The 21,680-nt window shown below is 42.4% G+C and overlaps 1 protein-coding gene across 5 annotated transcripts in view; it reads right to left on the minus strand.

Annotated features, from left to right (window-relative positions):
• The window catches only part of Aplp2 (amyloid beta precursor like protein 2), a 68,247-nt gene that overhangs the window by 7,094 nt on the left and 39,473 nt on the right, over positions 1 to 21,680 (minus strand). For 3 of the 5 annotated variants that reach the window (XM_076924577.1, XM_076924576.1, XM_076924575.1), the window contains exons 4-12: positions 15,720 to 15,832; positions 14,179 to 14,375; positions 12,729 to 12,937; positions 8,772 to 8,902; positions 7,574 to 7,648; positions 6,163 to 6,321; positions 5,652 to 5,780; positions 2,133 to 2,232; positions 1,339 to 1,491 (exon numbers count right to left, since the gene is read on the minus strand). In XM_076924577.1, coding sequence (XP_076780692.1) covers positions 1,339 to 1,491; positions 2,133 to 2,232; positions 5,652 to 5,780; positions 6,163 to 6,321; positions 7,574 to 7,648; positions 8,772 to 8,902; positions 12,729 to 12,937; positions 14,179 to 14,375; positions 15,720 to 15,832 — 1,266 coding nt within the window. Of the gene's footprint in view, positions 1 to 1,338; positions 1,492 to 2,132; positions 2,233 to 5,651; positions 5,781 to 6,162; positions 6,322 to 7,573; positions 7,649 to 8,771; positions 8,903 to 11,571; positions 11,740 to 12,728; positions 12,938 to 14,178; positions 14,376 to 15,719; positions 15,833 to 21,680 lie in introns of all 5 variants that reach the window. The other 2 variants (XM_076924574.1, XM_076924573.1) reach the window with 1 other exon arrangement.

Here is a 21,680-nt window from a genome sequence, read left to right on the forward strand (position 1 = left end):
CCCATACACAAACTGACCATGATCTAGATAGCAATGGCTACATGTATTTCTGAGGAGAGAGAAGCGGGAAGTCAGGACCTGGTCATTTAAGAGACATTTGGAAGAGTCCCATACTATTTAGCTTACCCCATAAAACTATTCTTTTTTTTTTTTTTTTTTTTTTTTAAAGAAAACAGTAAAAAATGAAGTTAGTATTGTGGTTCAGAGACACAGCTTCCTTATAATGCTCCAATCCCAAACAAAGCAGAGAGAAGCTATACATGTATGGCCACCCCACAACCTCATGGAGGTTTGGAATCTGTGGAGTGGGAATTAGGAATGGGGTGACATCACTTTACCCGCTTGTTTCTTAGGTATTCAATAGAGGAAGGTCAGGTGCACGGAGTCTGAACCTCTGAGCTAACTAATTCCAAAGGGATTTCTGTTGAAGTCTAAAAGCTACCTTGCATGCACACCTTTCCACCGGTCTGGTACCTTCACTAGGCTCTGTATCTAATCAGTCATGTGACTATCCCAGAAGCTACAGGAACCCAAATGCACTTCAAATCTAAGCTAGGTGACACTCTGGACAAGTACTTAATCTGTTCAAATCTTAGATTCTCCAGATGGGACACTCACAGTATCTACCTTCAAAGAGTGTTCTGAGGATTTATTCAAAGGCATCCAAGCGCAATGCTTAACTAAAGCTGGCACAAAGTTAGGACTCCAAAGCCACAGGCCATTTTTATCCTTACCACCCTCACCATCAGAAATAGCAGGAAATAGAATCTGATTATACAAACTAGTCCTAGGGCACCAGTCTCAGCAGCTTGTTTATTTTTGGTACAGACTCATTATTTTCAGGGACACTTTTAGATAGCGAGAATCAGCAAGAAAAACATGCCTATGAATCAAAGGATACAACTTCTCACCCAACTCACTTCAGAGATGTGACCCTGAGCCAGTCAGGGCACCACTTCAGCCTCTCCCCCTAATCTGTCTCCCAAGAGTGTTAGAAAAAGACAATGATGTCATATAACCAACATGAAGGTTCTGTTCAAAGAAAAGGGATCCCCACATGTAAGAGACATCACACAAGCAGAAGGCTTGCTACAAAATGTGAGAAACATTCCTGATTTCCTAATGATATTACTTCCTCATAGTGTATTACTTCCTTATAGAATCCAGCACAATTCCTGCACGTAGGAGGTACTTAGGGAATCTATGCCTTCCCTTTCCCTGCCTCTCACAACAACACAACCTCCCCAACTCAATCAGGTTTTAAAAAACATATTCCAAGTTTCTAATTTTATGCTCTTCTTCTCTGCTCCTAGGGATGACTGTGAGGACCATACATACCTTCATTCTCAGACAAGGATGGGAAGGGATGGAAAGGGTGGAACGGCGGGATCTCCTCACTCTCCTCAGAGCTCACCCGGACATCCACAGGGTTCTCTGAGATGGAGGAGGTAAACTGGTCCATATCTGCTCGCTGTTCCTGAAGGAGCTCGTCTAACAACAGGGAGCAGATAAGCAACTTTTAGAGGCAGGTCTACGCACAGGATCAGTACTTTGAGAAAGGCCAACTCTTGTTACCCCAGACCTAAGACCTGGCAAGAGCCCTCCAGTCTGCAACCCACCTCCTGTCTATGCCTAGCTCCTCCTACTGCCTGACTTTATAGTGTATGTGGTCCACCTCTAGAGGACTCATCATATACAGCTGCAACTACACACCTTTGAATCATGTCACTATCTATCTCTACTACAGTAACAGGAATTCTAGCAGATATTGTCTATAGGTAAACCATTTTACCCTGGTGCACACAGCAGAAGACAGAATGATATATAATGACTACAGGGTAAATTGGTAACAGGAAACTTCCCAGGCCCCTGCAATTTCACACCCTAGAGTTTCTTCCGCTAATAAGAGTGAAGGTCAATGAAATTCAAGGCTCTGTGGCGCCAAGCCAGTACATCTGTCTCTGGAGACTCCTTAGCCTTGTCATGTAAACTTCTAGTCAATTCCAGGCTTTCTGAAAGCATGGTGTGCCAAGGCCCACCTCACCAGCCTTGTCTACTCCTTACATATTTCATCCTAGCCAGCCATCACTCCTTAGCCTCAGCAGTCTAGCTTGGATACAATTAGTACCCACCAATTTCCTCTTGAATTTCTTGAGCCACATAAGGAACTTTGTACAGCAGAGAAAGACTCTGGTTCCTTCTTTCTTCAATCACATGGAGGTGTGTCATCACCTAGAAGCACAATATCAGGAGAAGCCTTGTCACAGAAAACTATGAGGTCAGGAGGAAAAAAACACCTACATAGAGTTCCAGAGACCCAAAGGTTCTCTTTACTACTCAACGCAGCAGAGCAGGAAAGCCCATGACAGCACAGCACGTGAGTGATGTAGTCACTTGTCTACAGACAGGGCTACAGGCTAAAACAACATTCACTTTCAAAATATGGTCCTGAGGAGCTGGAGAGCTGCGGTCAGAGCATTTGCAGCTCTTGTAAAGGACTTATGTTAACACCCACATGGGAGTTCACAAGTGGCCATTACCACTGGGAGCAGGGGATCCTAAACAGCCTCTTTCTGGCCTCCACAGGTACCAGGCATACATGCAGGCAACACACTTATTCACATAAAGTAAATACACTTAAAAATTAAGAACAAAACACCAACAAGTCAGTTGATTTAGCTCTTATACAAGACAACTGTCACCCAAACAAACAAACAAACAAAAAACTAAAACCCCACTAAGTACTGAGCAGAAGCCCTGGTTTGGAAGTACTAGACTTTAGTAAACGTTTGCTGAGGCTGAGGAGGGAAAGTGCCGGTCACTTTTTTCAACTAGTAAGATTAGAGCAGATAGACAGACACTGAAACTATGGTGTGAAGTCATGGCTGTTCATGGACTTGGTTTAGTAAAACAACTACCTAAAATACTATGGTTAAGGTCAAGACTAATTCACTCCCTTTAAATTATGGTTCTTAAAAAAAAGATAAGGCACAAATAATTCATTTTCAAGTAAGTGTTGAAGAAAGATTTACCCATGGTAGCTCACTGCTTTTCTGAATGCAAAGGTTGTTAATCCAATGATAAGAACAAAAGCATCCAAAGTAGAAAAGGTGAAGTGAGCCAAAGACACAGGTGAGCTCTGCTGCAGCGGCTCAGCAAACTCACAGCCCCAGTACCCACTCAGGCCTAGGCCTGCACTTGCTAAGCTTCTTCTAAAGAGGGCACTCAAAACCAGTATACTGTCTGTGTGGCCTGAGGCCATTAACATGAAGGGTTGAAATGGAAGAAAAATTAAAGATGCTTTTACTGTAGACTGATGTGCTTTTGACCTTTAAAAGCAAGATGACAGTAATTTAATTTTCTATTTGCCATTCTGCCAATCAAATATACTGATGGGAAAGCACAAGTGTGAGTGCCTTGGCAAAAAATGCAAATGGAATTGCAGTGTGCTTACAGAGTCTGTGCACATGCAGATGCCATTATAGCTCCTCAGAGGAATTAGGGCTCTGTGACAGGATAAGAACAGCAGGGAGGGACAGTGGGAATTAATCATGATAGAAACAGAAACCTTAGCACTAAAGAGCCTGGGTGGCAGGGACAAAACACAGAAGTACTAAAAATATTACACAACATTAGTTTCAGACTATAAGGTAAATACGAAACATAAATCAACTTCAGGCTTAAACCTGAGTCTAGATTTTACAAGATTTACTGATTTTACTTTATATGTATGGCATTCTACCTACATGTATGTCTGTGTACCAATTTGTTTCTTGCGCCTCCTCTTAATCATCCAGCCCCCAAGAATTCCCCCCCCCCCCAGGGTTTCTCTGTGTAGACCAGGCTGGCCTCCAACTCAGAAATCCGCCCACTTCTGCCTCCCAAGTGCTGGGATTAAAGGTGTGCGCCACCACTGCCAGGCCCCCAAGAATCTTATTATGTACACAGTAAACATTTTTGAAAAGTTACCAATCAGAAACACTTCCATCCTGTTTTATTTAGGGGATACTAATCATGCAGCAAGGTGAGTGCTTACACTGAGTGCTCAGGAAGCACAGGGAACAGGCACAAGTCAGTGCAGTTCAGTGGCTCCATTTTGTTAGAATCACAAGCTGAGAACGGACTTACAGCTCCCAGCAGTCTGTCCGCAGAATGGCTAGGATTGGCTAACTAATTCTCCATTTACCTGCTGTGGATCTTTGTCTCAAGGATTTGCTAAAGTTATTTCTATACTGATCAGGCTCAGGGATGTATAGCTCATCTGTGGAGGACTTGCATGTGCAGGCCCCAGATTCTACCTTTAGCACCAAAAAAAAACCCAACCAAACAAAAAAACCCAAACAAGTCAAACCACCAAACCCAAACCCTCTCCATTACATTATTATATGTAATATATAGTATTGTTATATAAAGATAAGCTACAACACAAATATAAAGGACTTGGGTCAAGGATTCGTTTTCCCGCCTATCCTCCAGAGGCAGTCCCCGGCTCTTGGCATTTTCCTTCTTCCATCCATCTGGTGTAAAGTGAAACCTTAACTCCCCATTAGCTGCTCCCTAGGCCCCAGAAACATCCCTTCCCATGGTCCCACTCTTCACACATCAAAATTCTTTAATTCTCTCTAATATCCAACTAACTAATGTGAACTCTGTACCTTAAAGGAAAGTAAATTTATTTTAAAAGATTTATTTAAGTATTTGAGTACACTGTTGTTGTCTTCAGACATACCAGAGGACATCAGATCCCATTACAGATGGTTGTGAGCCACCATGTGGTTGCTGGGAATTGAACTCAGGACCTCTGGAAGAGCAGTCAGTGCTCTTAACTGATGAGCCATCTCTCCAGCCCCAGAAAGTAATTCTTCATCTTCACAATTAACAAAATTAATTTTCTATTACTACGTGAGCTGTACATAAGGAATCCAATTTTGCATCATGAAACTGTATGTGGAACTTCAGCACGTAGATGAAAACACATAAACTTCTGTTAGACAAAGGAGTAAACCTTAGCTGCAGGACTCCTAAGACTTCAAGTAAATTACTGTATCATCTGACTGTAAGAAGCTGGGAAGGAGGTTTCTGGAATGCACAGACCACTCACAGTCTGTGCACATTTACATTAAAACAGGAGGATAAAAGGAGGGTCATGATGCTATTACACAGCCCTCTGAAAAGCCAATAGACTATTAGAATAGACTATGTACACACAGTTCACTTTCTATGAATATATGGACAGTAGCAAAGAAACAGAAATCTTGTACAAATGACAGCAGGGTAAAGCTGGGTTCAGCCACAGGACAAACTCAGAAATGTCTGTCTGAATAAAAAAACTTCAATGGCTACAACAGGAATAAAGTATTTTGTTTTGTGGCTCTAGAGATCAAATCCTGGGACTGAAACACAATGGGCCAGTGTCTCAAGCAATGAGCCAAGATCAACTTTTAAGACCTACACGATGTATTTGCGTAGAAAAGGGAATTATACTAATTCAGGTGAAAAACTGAATCAAATGAACTGACAAAAAAAAATTTGACTTGGGAACTGGCTTGTCTCTTTTGACAAACCCCAACTCACGTATGAAATGTTGTCTTCTAACAACAAGCACAAACAGCAGCATATTTTTGTGCCCACTGGAAATCTGTCTAGTTTACCTGGGATTTCATCTGGGCAGCCTTTTCTGGGTCAACAGCCAACACATGTTGGTAATGACGAATGGTGTGCAGGCGGTCTTTGTTCTCAGCACGGACATAACGTCGAAGAGCTTGAAGAATTCGATGTGGCTGCAAGACCAGAAAATTCAAACTAGTGGGGGAGGACAGCCCACAGCATGCATGACATGTCTAGGGAATTCTGTGCTCTCTTCTTCCACCTTATGTGGGTTCTGGAGATGGAACTCTGGCTCTCAGGTTTGTGCAGCAAGTGCCTTTATCCTGTGTCATCTCACCAGCTTCCTGTCCAATACTTTCTAGGACCCTCAAAGCAAGGCAGCTTTGGTTTAAGCATTAGGAAAAGCTTGAGACCTCGTAACTCAAGAGTTCGCATATGAATTAGTTTATCTAACTCCTTCTGTTTGTTTAGTAGGGTAGCTTCATGCTTGAGACTCTCCTGCCTCTGCCTTCCAAATACACGCTTTAAGCAGGCAACACTAAGAACATAACTCACCCGAGGCGGGTCAGACTGCAGGGCAGCCAGGTAATTTTCCAGAGCTATGCGACGGCGGTCATTCAGCATGGCCTCTACTCGGGCCAAATGGGTTTCCACAAGCTGCTGCTTCTCACTGGCTGCTTCCTTCTCTAAAGCTTTAACCATAGCTTGAAAATGCTAAGCCAAGAAAGAAGAACAAATACTTTGTGGCATCTGCTGGAAGTCTAAGAAACTCTCACCCTCAGAACCCAATGCTTTTCTTTCCCTAGTGCCTCTGTGCTTCAGTTAGACAGTAACAGATTCAGTGACACAAGGGCTAGGCACACAATCTCTTATTTCTATTAAGATGCTTCCATTAATAAAAAACCAAATTACATTTCTGTGTTAGAGAGACTCTTGTGTTTCTATAGCTGACATTACTAAGTTTGAAATTTCAAACTGGTTTTTCAACGTCCACAACATCTTTTCCATGTTCCAAAAAAAACAAAAAAAAAACAAAAAAAAACAAAAACCAACTTCTAAATCCCGAAGCAGTAACCAACAGGACATGTGTTTTAAAACAAAACACAGTTCAGTAACATACTGGCTCACACGGAGTCACACCTACTAGAGCTGTGACGGGAACATCATTATCTGTGAGCTGCCTGGCCACATTCACTGGCAGCTTAAAGTTGCTCAGTTAAATATTCCTATAGATGAAATTGCTTGTTTAAGAATTAAAGGTCTGAGATTTTGACTGACTGATTAAAACAAGCCAAGGTCTTCCAGGACTCCAGGATACTTGAAGAGAGCTAACCTGACATATACCTACTTTAAAATGTGTGCTTAGACTGGGTGAGGTTTTTGTTCAATTCCCAAAACTACCCCCACTCACAAGTTAAAGGAATAACATGATTCATTTTTCAAAACCAAATCAGTCTTATAAACTGCTGTTTCTATTGCTAACCTCTCCCTTCTACAGAAGGATGTATCATCTGTTGCTATGATTTTGAGGTTATATTTTTCACAAAGCAAGGGGTAAACCTGCACTAAAGATCTTTGTTTTCTGCCTTTGCCTTGTCAGTGAGTCTGCCAGTTTCTTTTTAATCCAGTAGTGTTGAAAAACAAGCCACAGCCCATGAACAAGAGGACAGGGGCTTTGCCAAGAAAGCAGAATTAACCAACAGTTAAGCCAGGGTTACTTCCTGTACAAGTTAAGTGTTGGGTTTGGTTTCTTTCTACCACTAAAAAATACTAGTGGTGAAACTGAAATGGAGAGGAAAGGAGAAAGGAAGGGGCAGGGGCAGGAGAGAGGGAGAGAGACAACTTCCTTGTAATTTAAGTCCCTGACAAGAAGGAGGTGTTACATTCAAATTCCTCAGGAGCTCAACTCTGACTACATTTTCAGCAGGCCAGGCTGGACTCTTTGTCCCCCAAAAAAGCATCCTACCTGAATGAGAGTCTGTCTTTCTGCCTTGGGGAGGTTCTTGGCTTGAAGTTCTGCTTCTTCCCATTCCTTCTTTACCTAGAACAAAAATCAAAAACAGTCTTCAGATAATAATCCTCTGAAACAACTTCCCCATTTTCTAAAAATACTGCTGGGTGCTGAATCCAATGCCGGAAATTGTGCAAAAGGAAGCCATATCATATGATCCCTGAGTCCAGATTGTTGCTCAGAAATTTCTAGGCCTCAGTCATTCCCAGATCCCCTCGACACCATGACCTTAGGCAAGTTAATCTTTATGCTTATTCTCCCTTCACTTTAAAACTAAGGAGTAATGCCTGTTTCTATCAAAATGATATGAAAATAAAATAATGAGCATTTCACTAAGAATAAGTCCAGTGTAGAAGATACAAAGGCAGAGCACAAGTCCAGCAAGCAATCCCTGTTACTACTGCCGTTCTGAGACAGGCCTATGTAGTCTAACCTGGCCTCAGGATCTCCGTGTAGCCAAGGATGACCTTCAAGTTTTGATCTTCCTGCTGCTTCGTCCACAGTACAGGGATAACAGCTGTGTCCCTCTAACCTGGTATATGTGGTGCTTGGGACCCCGTCCAGGGCTTTATGCATGCTAAGCAAGTACTCTTAGAAGTAAGCTACATCCTAAGCCCCTAGGCAAGGCCAGCCTGGATTAGGCTAAACATGATCCTGGAGGATGAACTATGAAATCCCTCTACTTTTAGAATGCTTCCAAGTAAAGAAACATCCCTGAGACTTAAGACTCTTGCCTCTGCAATCAGAAAGTATTAATAACTGTTTTACTTCATCTAATTTACTTTTACAGTTTTATAACCCAAGTCTTCAATTTTAACAGTGACAAAAAATGGACCTTTAAAAATAAAAATTTAAAGTCAGCAACAGCAAAACAGAGTAACAAACAAGTGTCCAAAAAGTGTTCAGAAGTATCTGCAATGCCACTGAAAGCAATGTTATCACTGAGAGGCAGTAGGTGAAGAAAAGAGATTCACCTACCTAGGAGGTAGCTCTCCAGAACCTTGTGGCATTTTAGCCAACAATGTCCCTCTCTTCAACTATAAAAACATGCCTTACAGAAAGAGTACTTGCCTAGTGTGCACCAGGTCCTGGACCCAATCCCTAGCACTACAAACTGAAACTAATACAAACAGTATGAACTGGTAATGTTTACCCTGTCCATTCGGTTGCGATGTCGAATTTCCAGTTGCTCCTTAGCCTTCTGGAAGCGGGCGTGCTCATTATCATCAGCTGACGTCTCAAAATACACATCAACATCATTGGTTGGCAGGGGAGTCGGGGGAACTAAAACAAAGGCACAGAGGGAATTCTCTTTGGCAATCAGGTAAAGAGTCAAGTACAGGACCCACAGATGAATTCAGTATGTCTTGGGGCTTTGCAAGAACAAAGTACGGAGCACTCCACTGTTAGATTGCAGTGGGCAATCGTCTTTCCATAATATTCACTAACCATGTCAGTCCATGCTAGTACAGTAATTTATTGGCAGCCCAAAGCTCTAGCATCTTCAGCACTCATGAGGAGGCATTTACCTATAATTAATTGCAAGACAAAAAAAAAAAAAAAGAACTGCTTCTACAATCTTCCCTTCAGAACTTGAAACCTGAAAACCTAAAATAAGGCCACCAAGTTTATTCCTAATGGTATATATGTAATGTAAACCAGGACTGAAATTAGAACTTGTGGAGACACTTCCACAGAGGACGTGTCCATTTTTAAGGAACAGGCTCTTATCTCTCTTATGGCAATCTTCAGATCTTAATTTTGAAAAACTAGCTCAAGTGCACATTATTTGCATATAGGTTGAGTGGACAAAGTGCAAACCATGCTAGTTCAGCATCACTGAAGGACTCTTACACCTCTGTCCAGTAACAAGGCTAATGGTGGTTAAACTAAATGTCTACATTTGATGAGGACACCTTCTACTGATGGGAAGATGCCTTGGTGGTCTTGATTCATGCTGCTGACTAAAGATGCCTCCAGGTGTCCTCTGGAGCACAGATCCACTATAACAGAAACCTCTTACCTCACTGCTGGTAAGGCATGAGCTGTTATGGCTCCCAAGGCTAGTGATTATGTACAAAATGGACTGGGTGGGCAAGTTTACTTTGCATAGTTTTAACCCATTAGAATAGGTATGCAACTGATTAAAAAAAAAAAAACCTAGAAATTAGCCAACCACTCCACAAAATTATCAGATGCAACTTTCCTTGCTTCCCTTTATTTAGTGAGACTATAATTTTGTCATACTTTTTGTCTCTTTGTAATTTAAAAAGGATCTCAGTATCTAGCTTTCAGATCAACTAAATTACAGTATGTTTCTTAGGAAATTATATTCTTCTAGTGTTTACTCAAAGTTTGGTGAAATTTTCAAATCTATCTATGCCATTCTATTATACACAGTAGTCAGAAGTATAAAGCATTCATGCTGTGTGGATGGCTTTTGTGCTGGGCTAGGAAAATGCACACAAAACACTCCTAGCAACTAAGAAGGAAAGGCACACCGCTCTGGAGACTTACTTCTAGAGACACAACCCACAGATTAGAATCATGACAAGCTTAGCCTACCCACTAATCTCAGACCCCTTAAGAGACAGGATGTGATCACAGAAAACCTGGTATCTATAGGTATTTCAGGCTTTCCAGCTAAGAGCCCTGCAAGTACATCATCCTCAACAGGGCTCTCTGGGTGCACAGGAAATCTTGTTTCAAAGCACTATCTGAGCTTTAGGCAGAGACAGTATCTCCATATTCCGTGAGATAACTAAACTCCTGAAACATTAGCCCAAAACAATGTTTTGATATTCCTTAGCTAGGTCATTTTTAAAAGCAGTACATCAAAAAAATTCTTATCTCTAAATCTGTTCTAAATAAATTGTTTATGGATGGGAGTTCCAATGGCTCATTCTTTACCTTTAAGACTATTAAATAAAAATAGCTTCTCCTTAGTGTATTGAGAATGGAAGCAATAAAAGCACACCACACTAGATTAAAATCTTAAACCTCTTTGGAAGAGGAAGAAGAGTGACAGTATCTGGATAAAAAGCCATGAGAAGCTAAAGCAAACACCAGAGACAGGCAGCAACTCATTCCAGTAAGTTCCAGAGAAGAAACCAAGGCAAACTGCCTGGTCCGAGGATTTCCCTAGCACATGAATTAATACCACAAGACAGAGTCTTAACAAAGGAAGCAGTTCCTTCGTGAAAAGAAAAACTTTCTCTGTTTAACATCAATGCAACTGAAACACTGCCCTTCCTCAAACCAAATCACACACAAACAGAAATGCATTCATTTCCTAAAGCCCTGAACAACCCATGGGACCACAACACCGACAAGGCCGAGTCAAGAAGTTTAGAACACAGATTTCTTTCCACTAGAGTGCACAAAACAAGGTGTTCCAATATTCTAGAATCCCACAAGTATTCCTGTCGTCACTCCTTTTGATGGTAGGTATCCTAACAGGTAACATGTAGTACAGGGGTCAGCAAAAATTTAGGTCAAAGACAGAAACTGAGGCAAGGCCCAAAGCACATGGTCTAGCATGCTCAGTGCTATCGTGTGATGGCTCTATGGTACCTCTTACACCCTCCAACCAGAGGACATGGCTGCCTTTTCTACTGACACTAATCCCCAACCCTACAGCCTATGAACCCACAAGACCCACAAGAAAGAACAAGCCCCTGGTTGTGCTACCCACAGCACGAGAGTGGGCACACTACCACCACCAACCATCAGTAGACACACAGGGAACACAGGACACCAAAAACTGAGCTTACAACTGCTAAGAGGAAAGCAAAGCCTTGGTCTAGAAAGCACAAAGATGAGGGGAAAACGATTGACAGCAAACACCTGAGTCAGCATAAACATGACAGATGCAGTCACAAGGACGGCCAGGAGAGACAGAAGGCTGGACAGGATGGCACTGCTGTGCAGGGCCAGCACAAGGCGGGACTTACTCATCGCTTTACACACAGCCATACAATAATCCTCAGACTCAAAATTGTTCCTGTTGCCGCCGCAGCCGCCATATATAAAGCGTACGCATTTTCCCTTGGAGAGGTCGAAGTACCAACGAGGCATCACAGCCCGGCAGGGCCCCGTCATGGCCTCCTGGGAGCAGACAGCTGTGTGAAAATGGTCAGAGTGTCAGCAGGGCAGAGAGGCAGTGCTTGGGGTGCTTCACAGTGCTTCAGGCCAGCTGGGGCAAGGGTGGAACCACAACTGGCCCAGCAGGCCCTGCCTAACCTCACCAATACAGGCAAACAGAGTCACTTCCCACGTGATGAAGACATTTAGAGAAAGATAACTTTACTTTTTTGGTTTTGCACTGAGTCTAGATCAGTACCACAGACTGACATAAAGGATCTCCTTGTAAGCCTCACACTTGTGACCTGTGCAGTGGTGCCGGGTGCCTGCTTTGTTGGTTCTGATGGCTCCTAGGATCAAAGGAGTCAATGTGAGAAGAAAGGCCATTTAAATAGTATTACCTGCAGCAGGGGCTAAAGCACTTGCAAAGGATCAGTGTTTCCACTGACATAATCTCCAAATAAATCACACACTTCTACCTACACCAGCCAAGTATTTTTCCTCCAGCTGAGTCCCTACTAATTCTTCAGGTCTGACACACTTTCAAACATACAATCAGCTGTATATAATGGCTCTAAACTATTATAGCCTCTTCTTTTTCAATTTCATCTTACCCACTAGAAATGCCTGACAAGAAGGGTAGACTACAGACAGGAACACACATGGGGAAGGAAAAACCAAGCAAGTCACTGGCTCTAGAGAGCTGGTTCCTGAGCAGCACAGACATGGGAAGCACCTTGGGAGGACAGTACATCTTAAGCTGGCTGTGAGAAACCTGAAGCGTTGCTGCTGTTAATTTTCTAATTCAACCCTTATCATGCCACACCCTGCTTTCTGGCTCCACTCTGAATCTCTCCTGAATGTGCCACCTGCTCATGCTGACAGCTCCACTGCCACACTAGAGAATCTGTCTTCCTGATGGTACGGACACTGCTTTGCCTTCTGAGACTTACCCATGCTGAGTGATGAATGCAATACAAGCACCAGGTAAAGAAATGTGGATTTTAAGACCATTATACTGCGTTACCTTTAACATCGTGAGCAATCTCCTTGTCTGAAATTGTGCCATCGCTGCTGGGTTCAGTTGGGTTCTCCTCATTGTAATCATCTCCTTTAAAGGAGTCATAGTAGTAATCACGGTCTTCTACCACTTCCTCTCCTTCCTCCTCATCCTCATCTTCCTCATCTACAGCTGCTTCTGTGAAGTCTTCCAAATCTGCTTCAGTAGGAAATTCACTAGAGGCCATGAGCCAAAAAGCAAAGTTAGTAGCAACTTCTATGCACAAAGCATGATTCCCTTCCCTATTTTGTAACACAAAAACAGAGACAGGAAATAAGCTCATCTCACATGTAACTGTAGCACCAAAGCCCTTAGCCCAGCTTTATGTCAATACAGAACTGCAAAACCAGTAAAAGATAATGTGGCCCAGGCAGGCACTGCACGCTGGTTAAGAGCTCTTACTGCTCTTGCAGAGGACCTGGGTTCAATTCCCAGCACTTACATGGAGGTTCACAACCACTTCTAATTCTAGCCCCAAGGGATCCTGTGCCCTCTTCACGCTTTAAGAGCATAGGCATACACATAGCATACACACATGCATGCAGACAAAACACTCATATGTAGAATAATAAGTAATTAAAAAATAATGTGGTCCAAATTGATGGAAAGAAAAACCCACAGGTTTTTATATAGTCAGTTATAACTAAAATAAAAGGCTAGATGAAATTCAGCACAAGGGAACACTCCTGTCCTGGTGGTTGGGCTTTGTCACCTGACAACAAACTTTCTCTGGGAAGAGAAACTTCAATTGATGAACTGCCTCCTTGATCAAGTTTGCTCATAGGCAAGTCTATAGAACATTCTCTGAATGATTGATTTCAAAAGGCCTTAGTCCACTGTGGGTGGTTGTCACCCTAGACGGGTGGTCTTGGGGTACATAAAAAAGTAAACTGAGCAAACCAGTAAGCAGCGTTCCTTCATGGTCTTTCAGTCCCACCTCCAGGTCCTGCCCTCCCTCCACGAGGACTGGAAGCTGGGAGGTGAAAGCCTTTCCTTCTGGGGTTGGCTGTGGTCACTGTTGTATCACAGTAGTAGAGACCTAAGTAAGACTTCCCAGCTGGCTATCCCTTGCAGTATATTCAGTATCAATAAATTCTTTGTATTTGGGGGGGGAGGGAGAAACCTAACTATGACACTGACCTTACCTTATCCAGTAATGAGGGACCAACAGCCACTTTTACAGAGAGGCTAAAAACCAGACCTGCCATGGTGTCATTAAGCTTTAATCCCAGAACTCTGAAGACAAATGCAGGCAGATCTCTACTCCAAGAACAGCCTGGTCTGTATAAGGAGTTCCAGGCCAGCTAAGGCTACAAAGTGAGACCCCCTACATCACAAACATAGATTTAAAGGGCCCCACCCCTCCCAAATCAAATGAAACCAGATAAAATGAGTTCAACACTTTAAACAAATTTACCTTTTATCAAGATCATAGTCTTCCTCTTCATCCTCTTCATCCTCTTCCTCTTCCTCCTCTTCTTTGGACATAGTTGAGTCAGAGTCAACAATCTTTGTCTGAGGGCAGCACACATACTCGGTACCATGGAACTGGTCTACCCCACAGGGCAGCAGCATGCCATAGCTATATAAGGTCATTCCCTCAGTCAGACATGCCTACAAGAAATCCACAAATCACACCAGGACATTTTCACAAGCTCCCTCAAGCCGTAGCTTCATCCAAAAGAAATCTTTATCAGAGCACTTAGGTGGTAATGCATTATCTTCTAGACACATTAACTATTCTGTCAAAGAGTTGTCATACTATTATTTTAAAGAAGACTTGATGTTTTTCTTAATTTATAATTTCATCTTAAACAAAAACAACTGAAAGACCAAACTTAAGATCTAAGGAACAATTTAAAGAGTTTCAGGACTTAACAAGTTAAGGCTATCCTGGGGATAGCCACTACTCAAGAATCTGACAAAGGCAAATTATTGGAGGACTAATCTAACTGAAGGATCAATGTAAGAAAAGATGTCCCTCCTTACCAGAAGAATGAAATGGCACCCAAGCTTGCTTGCTAAGCTTGTGTGCCTGTACACACCCAAGCTTGCCTGCTGTGCTTGTGTGCATATGCACAGCTAGGTTTTCTGGAGTTGGCCAGTTCTGCACTGAGGAGCCAGGATGCCTTCTTGGGAGCTCTGCTGACAATGTATGTGATCCTTGATTCAACTGTCTTTAATCCCTCCTACCCAATTCTGTGATCCTAGGAATCAAACCCAAGGCTTGCACATACTAGATAATTGATCTTGTAATAAGCTCTATCCCAGCCCAAATGAAGGAAGAAATACCACTAAAGTAATTTCTGTTCCTTTTGTGGCAGTGCTAGGAATAAATTGAACCCAAGGCTTCAAACATCTTTGTAGGAGCCCTGCTACCTGTTTATATTCTTAGCTCCCTAACAGTTTTAACTCTAGAAACCAGACTTGCTCTGTTGTATCTCTGTTAAAAAAAAAAAAAAAAAGAAGAAGAAAGAAAGAAGATAGCTAGTCTTCTCCCAAGTATCTTTTTATTATCTTTACTTATGTGTCTGCCACACAGATGGAGGTGCCTGTGGATTCCAGATGAGAGCATGAGATCCAGGGACATAGAACTACAGGTAGTTGTGTGCCACACAATGTGGGTGCTGGGAAACGAACTCTGGTCCTCTGAGAGGGCAGGAAGCTCCTGTAACCACTGAGCCCTCTCTCTGGCCTCCTTCTAGGTATTTGTAACTTAATATAGACATATCTAGGTGTGGTGACACACACCTCTCTTAATTACAGCATGAGGGGGCTAAAGCTGGAAGATTGTAATGAGTCCCAGGTCAGTCTGAACTATATATATCGATCAAGTCCCAGGCCAGCTAGAGCTACACAGTTTAAAAACAATAAATAAAAATTAAATTGCTGGGGTTGGTAGAAAGAAATAATCCTCTTCTGACGACTGGTGACTGCCTGCTCCACATGAGCTCTTACCTCCTTGACTACAGTGTGCCAGCGCTGGTGCTTCTCACACACCTCCATCCGCTCTTGGTGGAAAAACTGGCAGTTTTCTGGAACTAGCAGAACATCACTTACAAATTCACCCACTGGGAGAAACAAAAAGCCTGTGTCAGAAGCAAATCTGGTTGTGATTCAGGGTGAAAACAGCCTTCAGTTCAGAGCCTCCTACTAATGTTTGCAGACAGCTGCACAGCCAGGCATACATAAGCACACATGGGCACCAGAAGAACTCCCTATCCCACCTGCAGCTTTGTCAGTAACATTTCCTAGCTAGCACCCTGTGCGGGAACTACTGCAATACAGTTCTGGAAGACTTGATAGGATCTCCCTCCGTGACCACCTCACGACCAGTATGCTGAACCTTTCTTTACAAAACTATTAGAACTGATATAGGTAAAATTTCAAGTAGATGATTAATCACAAAAGAGCGAGGAACCTTTTCAGTGGGAAACTACCAAAACTCAGTTACCAAGATAATGTTCCAATTCAGGACAAGCTGACATGTGCAATGCCCTGAGAGTATATCAGTATCATCTACAGCATGCCTGCCAAAATTAATTACTTGAATGTAATCCTAACAAAATAAATCCAAATTCCAAGATATTCTACATTTCAAAGGTTTTTTAAAAATGTGCATGTATATGTATATTTATATGCACAGGGGTGCAGGTGAGCTCAGACCCCCTGGAACTAGAGTTACAGGCGGGTTTGAGTTACCCAACATGGGTATTGGGAATCAAACTCTGGTCTTCTACCAAGAGCAGCAAGTGTTCTAAACTGTTTTGTGAATCATCTTTCCAGCCCCCGGGAACAGTTTATTAAACAAATAGTCTGGATTCAAAATATATTGTCATTTGAGATTTAAAAGACTGAGAAACTCTCCTGGTCAAATATAATGTGTGATTCTTTTTTCTTTTCTTAAAGGAAACTATAAAGATTGTTTTAACACTTAGGGAAATTTCTTAAAGTGTAGTGACTGTATTATCATTATACAGCAGATTGTCCCTCTTTTTAGAAGAAAGTTTACGTTGTTTAGAAGTGAGCTATTTCAATGCCCCAAATTTATTTTCAAATAATTTAGTAACCAAAGTGTATGTGGGAGGCGCTAAGGGGCTGGGAGAAGTCAGGCAAAAATTCAAAAATATAGATAAAAGGTAGAGGCGTTCGCTGTGTTTAGGAAGTCTGGCTTTCTTCCAATACCGTGATGGGGGTTCTTACACTGACTCACACAAACGGGAAAGATGGACGTGAAGATTAGTATCATTACTAACTTAAGTATTTAGATGTTTGTTAATTTTCCATAACTGAGAGAGAGGGAGGAAGGGAGTGAGAAAGAGAGAGGGGGGAGAGAAGGGGAGAGAAGAAGAGAGAAGGGGAGAGAGAGGGAGAGGGAGGGGGAGGGAGAGGGAGAGGGAGAGGGAGAGGGAGGGGGAGGGGGAGAGGGAGGAGAGGGAGGGGGAGGGGAGGGGGAGGGGAGGGGGAGGGGAGGGGGAGGGGGAGGGGGAGGGGGAGGGGGAGGGGGAGGGGAAGGGGGAGAGGGAGGAGAGGGAGAGGGAGGGGGAAGGGGGGAGGGGGGAGGGGAAGGGGGAGAGGGAGGAGAGGGAGGGGGAAGGGGGGGAGGGGGAGGGGAAGGGGGAGAGGGAGGAGGGGGAGAGGGAGGGGGAGGGGGGAGGGGGAGGGGAAGGGGGAGAGGGAGGAGAGAGAGAGGGAGGGGGAAGGGGGAGGGGGGAGGGGGGAGGGGGGAGAGGGAGGACAGAGGGGGAGGGGGAGAGGGAGAGGGAGAGGGAGAGGGAGGAGAGGGAGAGGGAGAGGGAGGAGAGGGAGAGACAGAGACAGACAAGCTTACTTTTAGAGATTCTGATTAAGCCTTGTATGGATAGACTCACTAACTTGTTTTCCAGGAGATTTTGATGTACCCACATGTCCACACAGGGTGTAAAGGAAAGAAAATAAAAACGGAACCATGTGTGCTTTCTTTTCTATGGCAAAGATGCAAGTAAAAAATATAGGAGAGCAAGTAAGCTAGCCTGAGGTTAGATGCAATGAATGTAACAGAAAAAAACAAAGGGGGGCCAACTTTGGTGGCACAAACCTTTAATTCCAGCACTCTGGAGGCTGAGGCAGGAGGATCTATGAGTTAAGTAAGAGGCCAACCTGGTCTACAGAGAAAGTTCCAGGATAGTCAGGGCTACACACTGAAATTTTGTCTCAAAAAAAGAAAAAAAGGAGAGAGAGTGTGTGAGAAGGTACAGGTACAATATACTAAGAAAAGATGTCTAGCTTAGTTCTGAGAAAAACTAGGTAGAACCATGACTAGTTCTGACATCCTGCCTTGAAGCCACCTTCAAGCCTCTCAGTTAAGAAAAGGGAGTCACTGATCTTATCAAGGAGGCTGTGTTGGTACAAATAAGAATGGCTCCTATAGGCTCACATATTCGAATGCTTAGTCATTAGGGAGTAGCACCACTCAAGAAAGATTAGGAGGTGTGGGCTTGGTGGGGGGACTATGTCACTGGAGGTAGGCTTTGAGGTTTCAAGAGCCCCAGCCAGGTGCTTTCTTCTTGCTGCCTGCAGATCTGGATGTACAACTCTCAGCTAGCTCCTCTTCAGCACCACGTCTGACTTTGTGCTGCCATCCTTTCTGTTATGATGATAATGGACTAAACCTCTGAAACATAAGCCAGCCTCAATTAAATGCCTCCTTTTTAAGAGTTGCCTTGGTCATGGTGTCTTTCACGATAATAGAACAAGGAGCGAAGGGAGTGCCTTTATCATACATTTCAGCAGTAAGAAGCCTCCCTATTCAGAAACAATGTTGTATATGACAACTAGGTTCACAATACTATTAAACACTTACTAGACAGAAAAGAAGAAATGTCAATCTAAGTTATACGATGGTGCTGTCTTTCAGGATCCTCAAGGCCTAGGTGAGGCTATGTACAGTAAGCTTTAATGCACTTTAATTTGTAACCTCTACCTTTTTACATACAATTGCAACATCAGAAAAAAAATTACATCAACAATTTCACTACCTCATATATATTCTATAAAAACCCTAAACAAATATATAATGGAATATTACATATCAGGTTTAACTGAACGAACTTAATCTACTTATATAACATTTTGAATAAACTCCAAAATGATGTCAAGTGCACTCTGGTAGTGGTTACTTGCCAAGAAAGAGGTAAAACAAATGAAGGGCTTTGAAATATTTCTAACCATAGGGGTGAGGAAGAGAAAGCATGGCAAAATATTAAAGACCTTAAGCAGGGATAGCAAGTCCATGAATACTGTCTTGTTTTAACTTTTCAGGATGCCTGAAATATTTCAATATTAAAATTTTATAAATATCAAGTCTTATGGTGTTATAAATTAAACAGTACCATTCTTTAGTTACTCATAAGTGAATCAAATTGAGAGAAAGAGAGGGGGGAGGGAGGGAGGAGAGATAAAGTTAAATTTCTAAATACACTAAACTCCTGTTTGGGGGAGACTGGGAGTTGAGACAGGGCCTCACTATGTATAGCCCTCGTTAGCCTGAAACTTGCTATGTAAACCAGGCTAGCCTCAAACTCAGTAATCCACTTGCCTCTGCCTCCCGGATGCTGGGATCAAAGTCATGAGCCCTGCTATAAACTAAATTCTTAAAAATGAAAATAATATGAATTGAATCAGTAATTCCAACTTAAAAATTGTACCCTAAGTAATAAAACAAATGTTTTGTATTAATAACACTGCCAGTGTTACTAATAGAGAAACAAGATAATTATCAAGGAATGAATTAAATGCTGGTACCTACGCATGATAGAATACTATGATCGTAAGAAAATCATAGTATTCAACATGGATTTTCTTCCATGGCTTAGTATAATTTTTAAAAACCCGTAAGCAGATGTTGGACACGGCAGCACACAAGCATACATCTTTTAACTCTATTTTATTTTATTTTATTTTATTTATTTTAATCTGCAAGTGGATTACTGAGTTTGAGGCTAGCCTGGTTCAGTGTGGTGCTGGCCAGGGCTACATAATGAGACCTGTCTTGGCAAAACAAATCAGTATCATTAAACAAAAGGAAAAAAAATATGGGGCTGGAGAGACGGCTCAGCCATTAAGAATACCGACTGCTCTTCCAGAGGTCCTGAGTTCAATTCCTAGCAACCACATGGTGGCTCACAACCATCTGTAATGGGATCTGATGCCCTCTTCTGATGTGTTTGAAGAGAGCAATGGTATACTCATATACATAAAATAAATAAAATCGTAAAAAAAAAACCCTACCCCTGTATTCCTATTCATTCTTCCTTCAAGTTGATTAACTTAAGGCCAGGCCTGTCTCAGGCAATGATATGCATAACCCTAAAAGTAGCATATACTAGCCATCCAAGGTCAATTTAAAAAGAATCTATGCAATCTTACCCCATTTAGAAAAAAAGATTTAAGCATATATATGTGCACTGGAAGAAAACTTGGCACTTACACAACAAAATGTTTACTATGACTAACTGAATACAGAAACTGGAATTGACCATTTTTATTTCTGGCCTCTATTGCAAGCTCCTTCTATTAATAAAATAAAATAAACTTTCCACACAGTGAACCTGGAGAAAGAGCATCTGAACTTCAGCACCAGCTCCATCATTTCGCTGCTCCTTGCCTCTCTTAGCAATTGCTACAAGACTCTATGGGGAAAACTTACCTAAGCAGACTGTTACTGGTCAAGTTTACAAACACTGAAATGCTTTGTCTTACTTTACATCAAGTTTGTAACAATGGTCAATTTACCGGCTTTCAGTATAGTACAGCAGCATATAACTTCCTAAGTCCTGTACAAACACAGACATGCACTGGCTAGGGCGCCCACACACAGCCCATGATTCAGACAGGCTGAAGCTCTGAGTTACCTTTGGAGGTAACTCAGTCTTCCTCACCACCTCAGTCCAGTCAAACTGGTGTCTTCCAAATTTCGACCCCTTTCCCTAGGTGCAGAAATCTCTTTTACAACAACAAAGGCTGTTTATCACGTGGGTAAGCCCCCAACACTACTACACACGTAAATAAATCTACAGCAGACATAGTGCCAGCTGCGAGTAAGAGGGGGGCTCCTGGAGGCTATAGCCATGTGGCAGAAAAAACAGTAGAATAAGTTCTGTCTAATAGATCCATTGGTAGACATCTTTGAGGTTAAGATGGTTCTGTGGGGTTGACTCACTACAGAAACACTGACCTTGCATAAAGACCTATTTTGGCAACAGAGAGAATGTTTAGTGGCTACAGTAAATTCAAAGGCTAAAAAGACTTGCAAAGGAATATCTGTAATGATGCACAAGCCACATAGTATCAGATATGACTAAACTTGTCCCCTACAGATAGCCTAAGGTTTACCTTTCCATTCATCATCAATTCTATTTATAATGTTGTATAGATAACCAAAAGCTCACTGTGAGGCAGGGGAAGTTTGAATTGCACCTTCTAACTAAACATACCACATACCTCTAAAGGAGTCACACTTGGTGACAGCATGCATGAGAGATGCAGTGAACAGGTATCTACAGACATTACAACACTAGACCTGATACAAATCTTGCTAGCAGCTCACCTTCAATTTGTTACCAAGACATTGTTCTTGGCACTGGAGATATAGTTGAATTAATAAAATGCTTGTTCAGCATGCAAGAAGCCCTAGGTTCAGTCTCTAGTATTGGGGGCTGGGGTGGAAAAAGAAAAACCAGGTCTATAACATGTGCCCATAATCTCAAAACAAAGGAGCTGGGAGCAAAGGATTAGAAGTTCAAGATCATCCCTGATTACACACCAAGTTTGAGGGTAGCCTAGGGTATACACCTAAAAACCCTAAAAACAAAACTAAAACAAAGGAAGAAAACGTAATTATTGTTTTCAACCTAGCAAAGCCAGTAAACAGAAAACATC

This window comes from Arvicanthis niloticus, chromosome 26 (assembly GCF_011762505.2).
Source record: "Arvicanthis niloticus isolate mArvNil1 chromosome 26, mArvNil1.pat.X, whole genome shotgun sequence".
NCBI lineage: Eukaryota > Metazoa > Chordata > Mammalia > Rodentia > Muridae > Arvicanthis > Arvicanthis niloticus.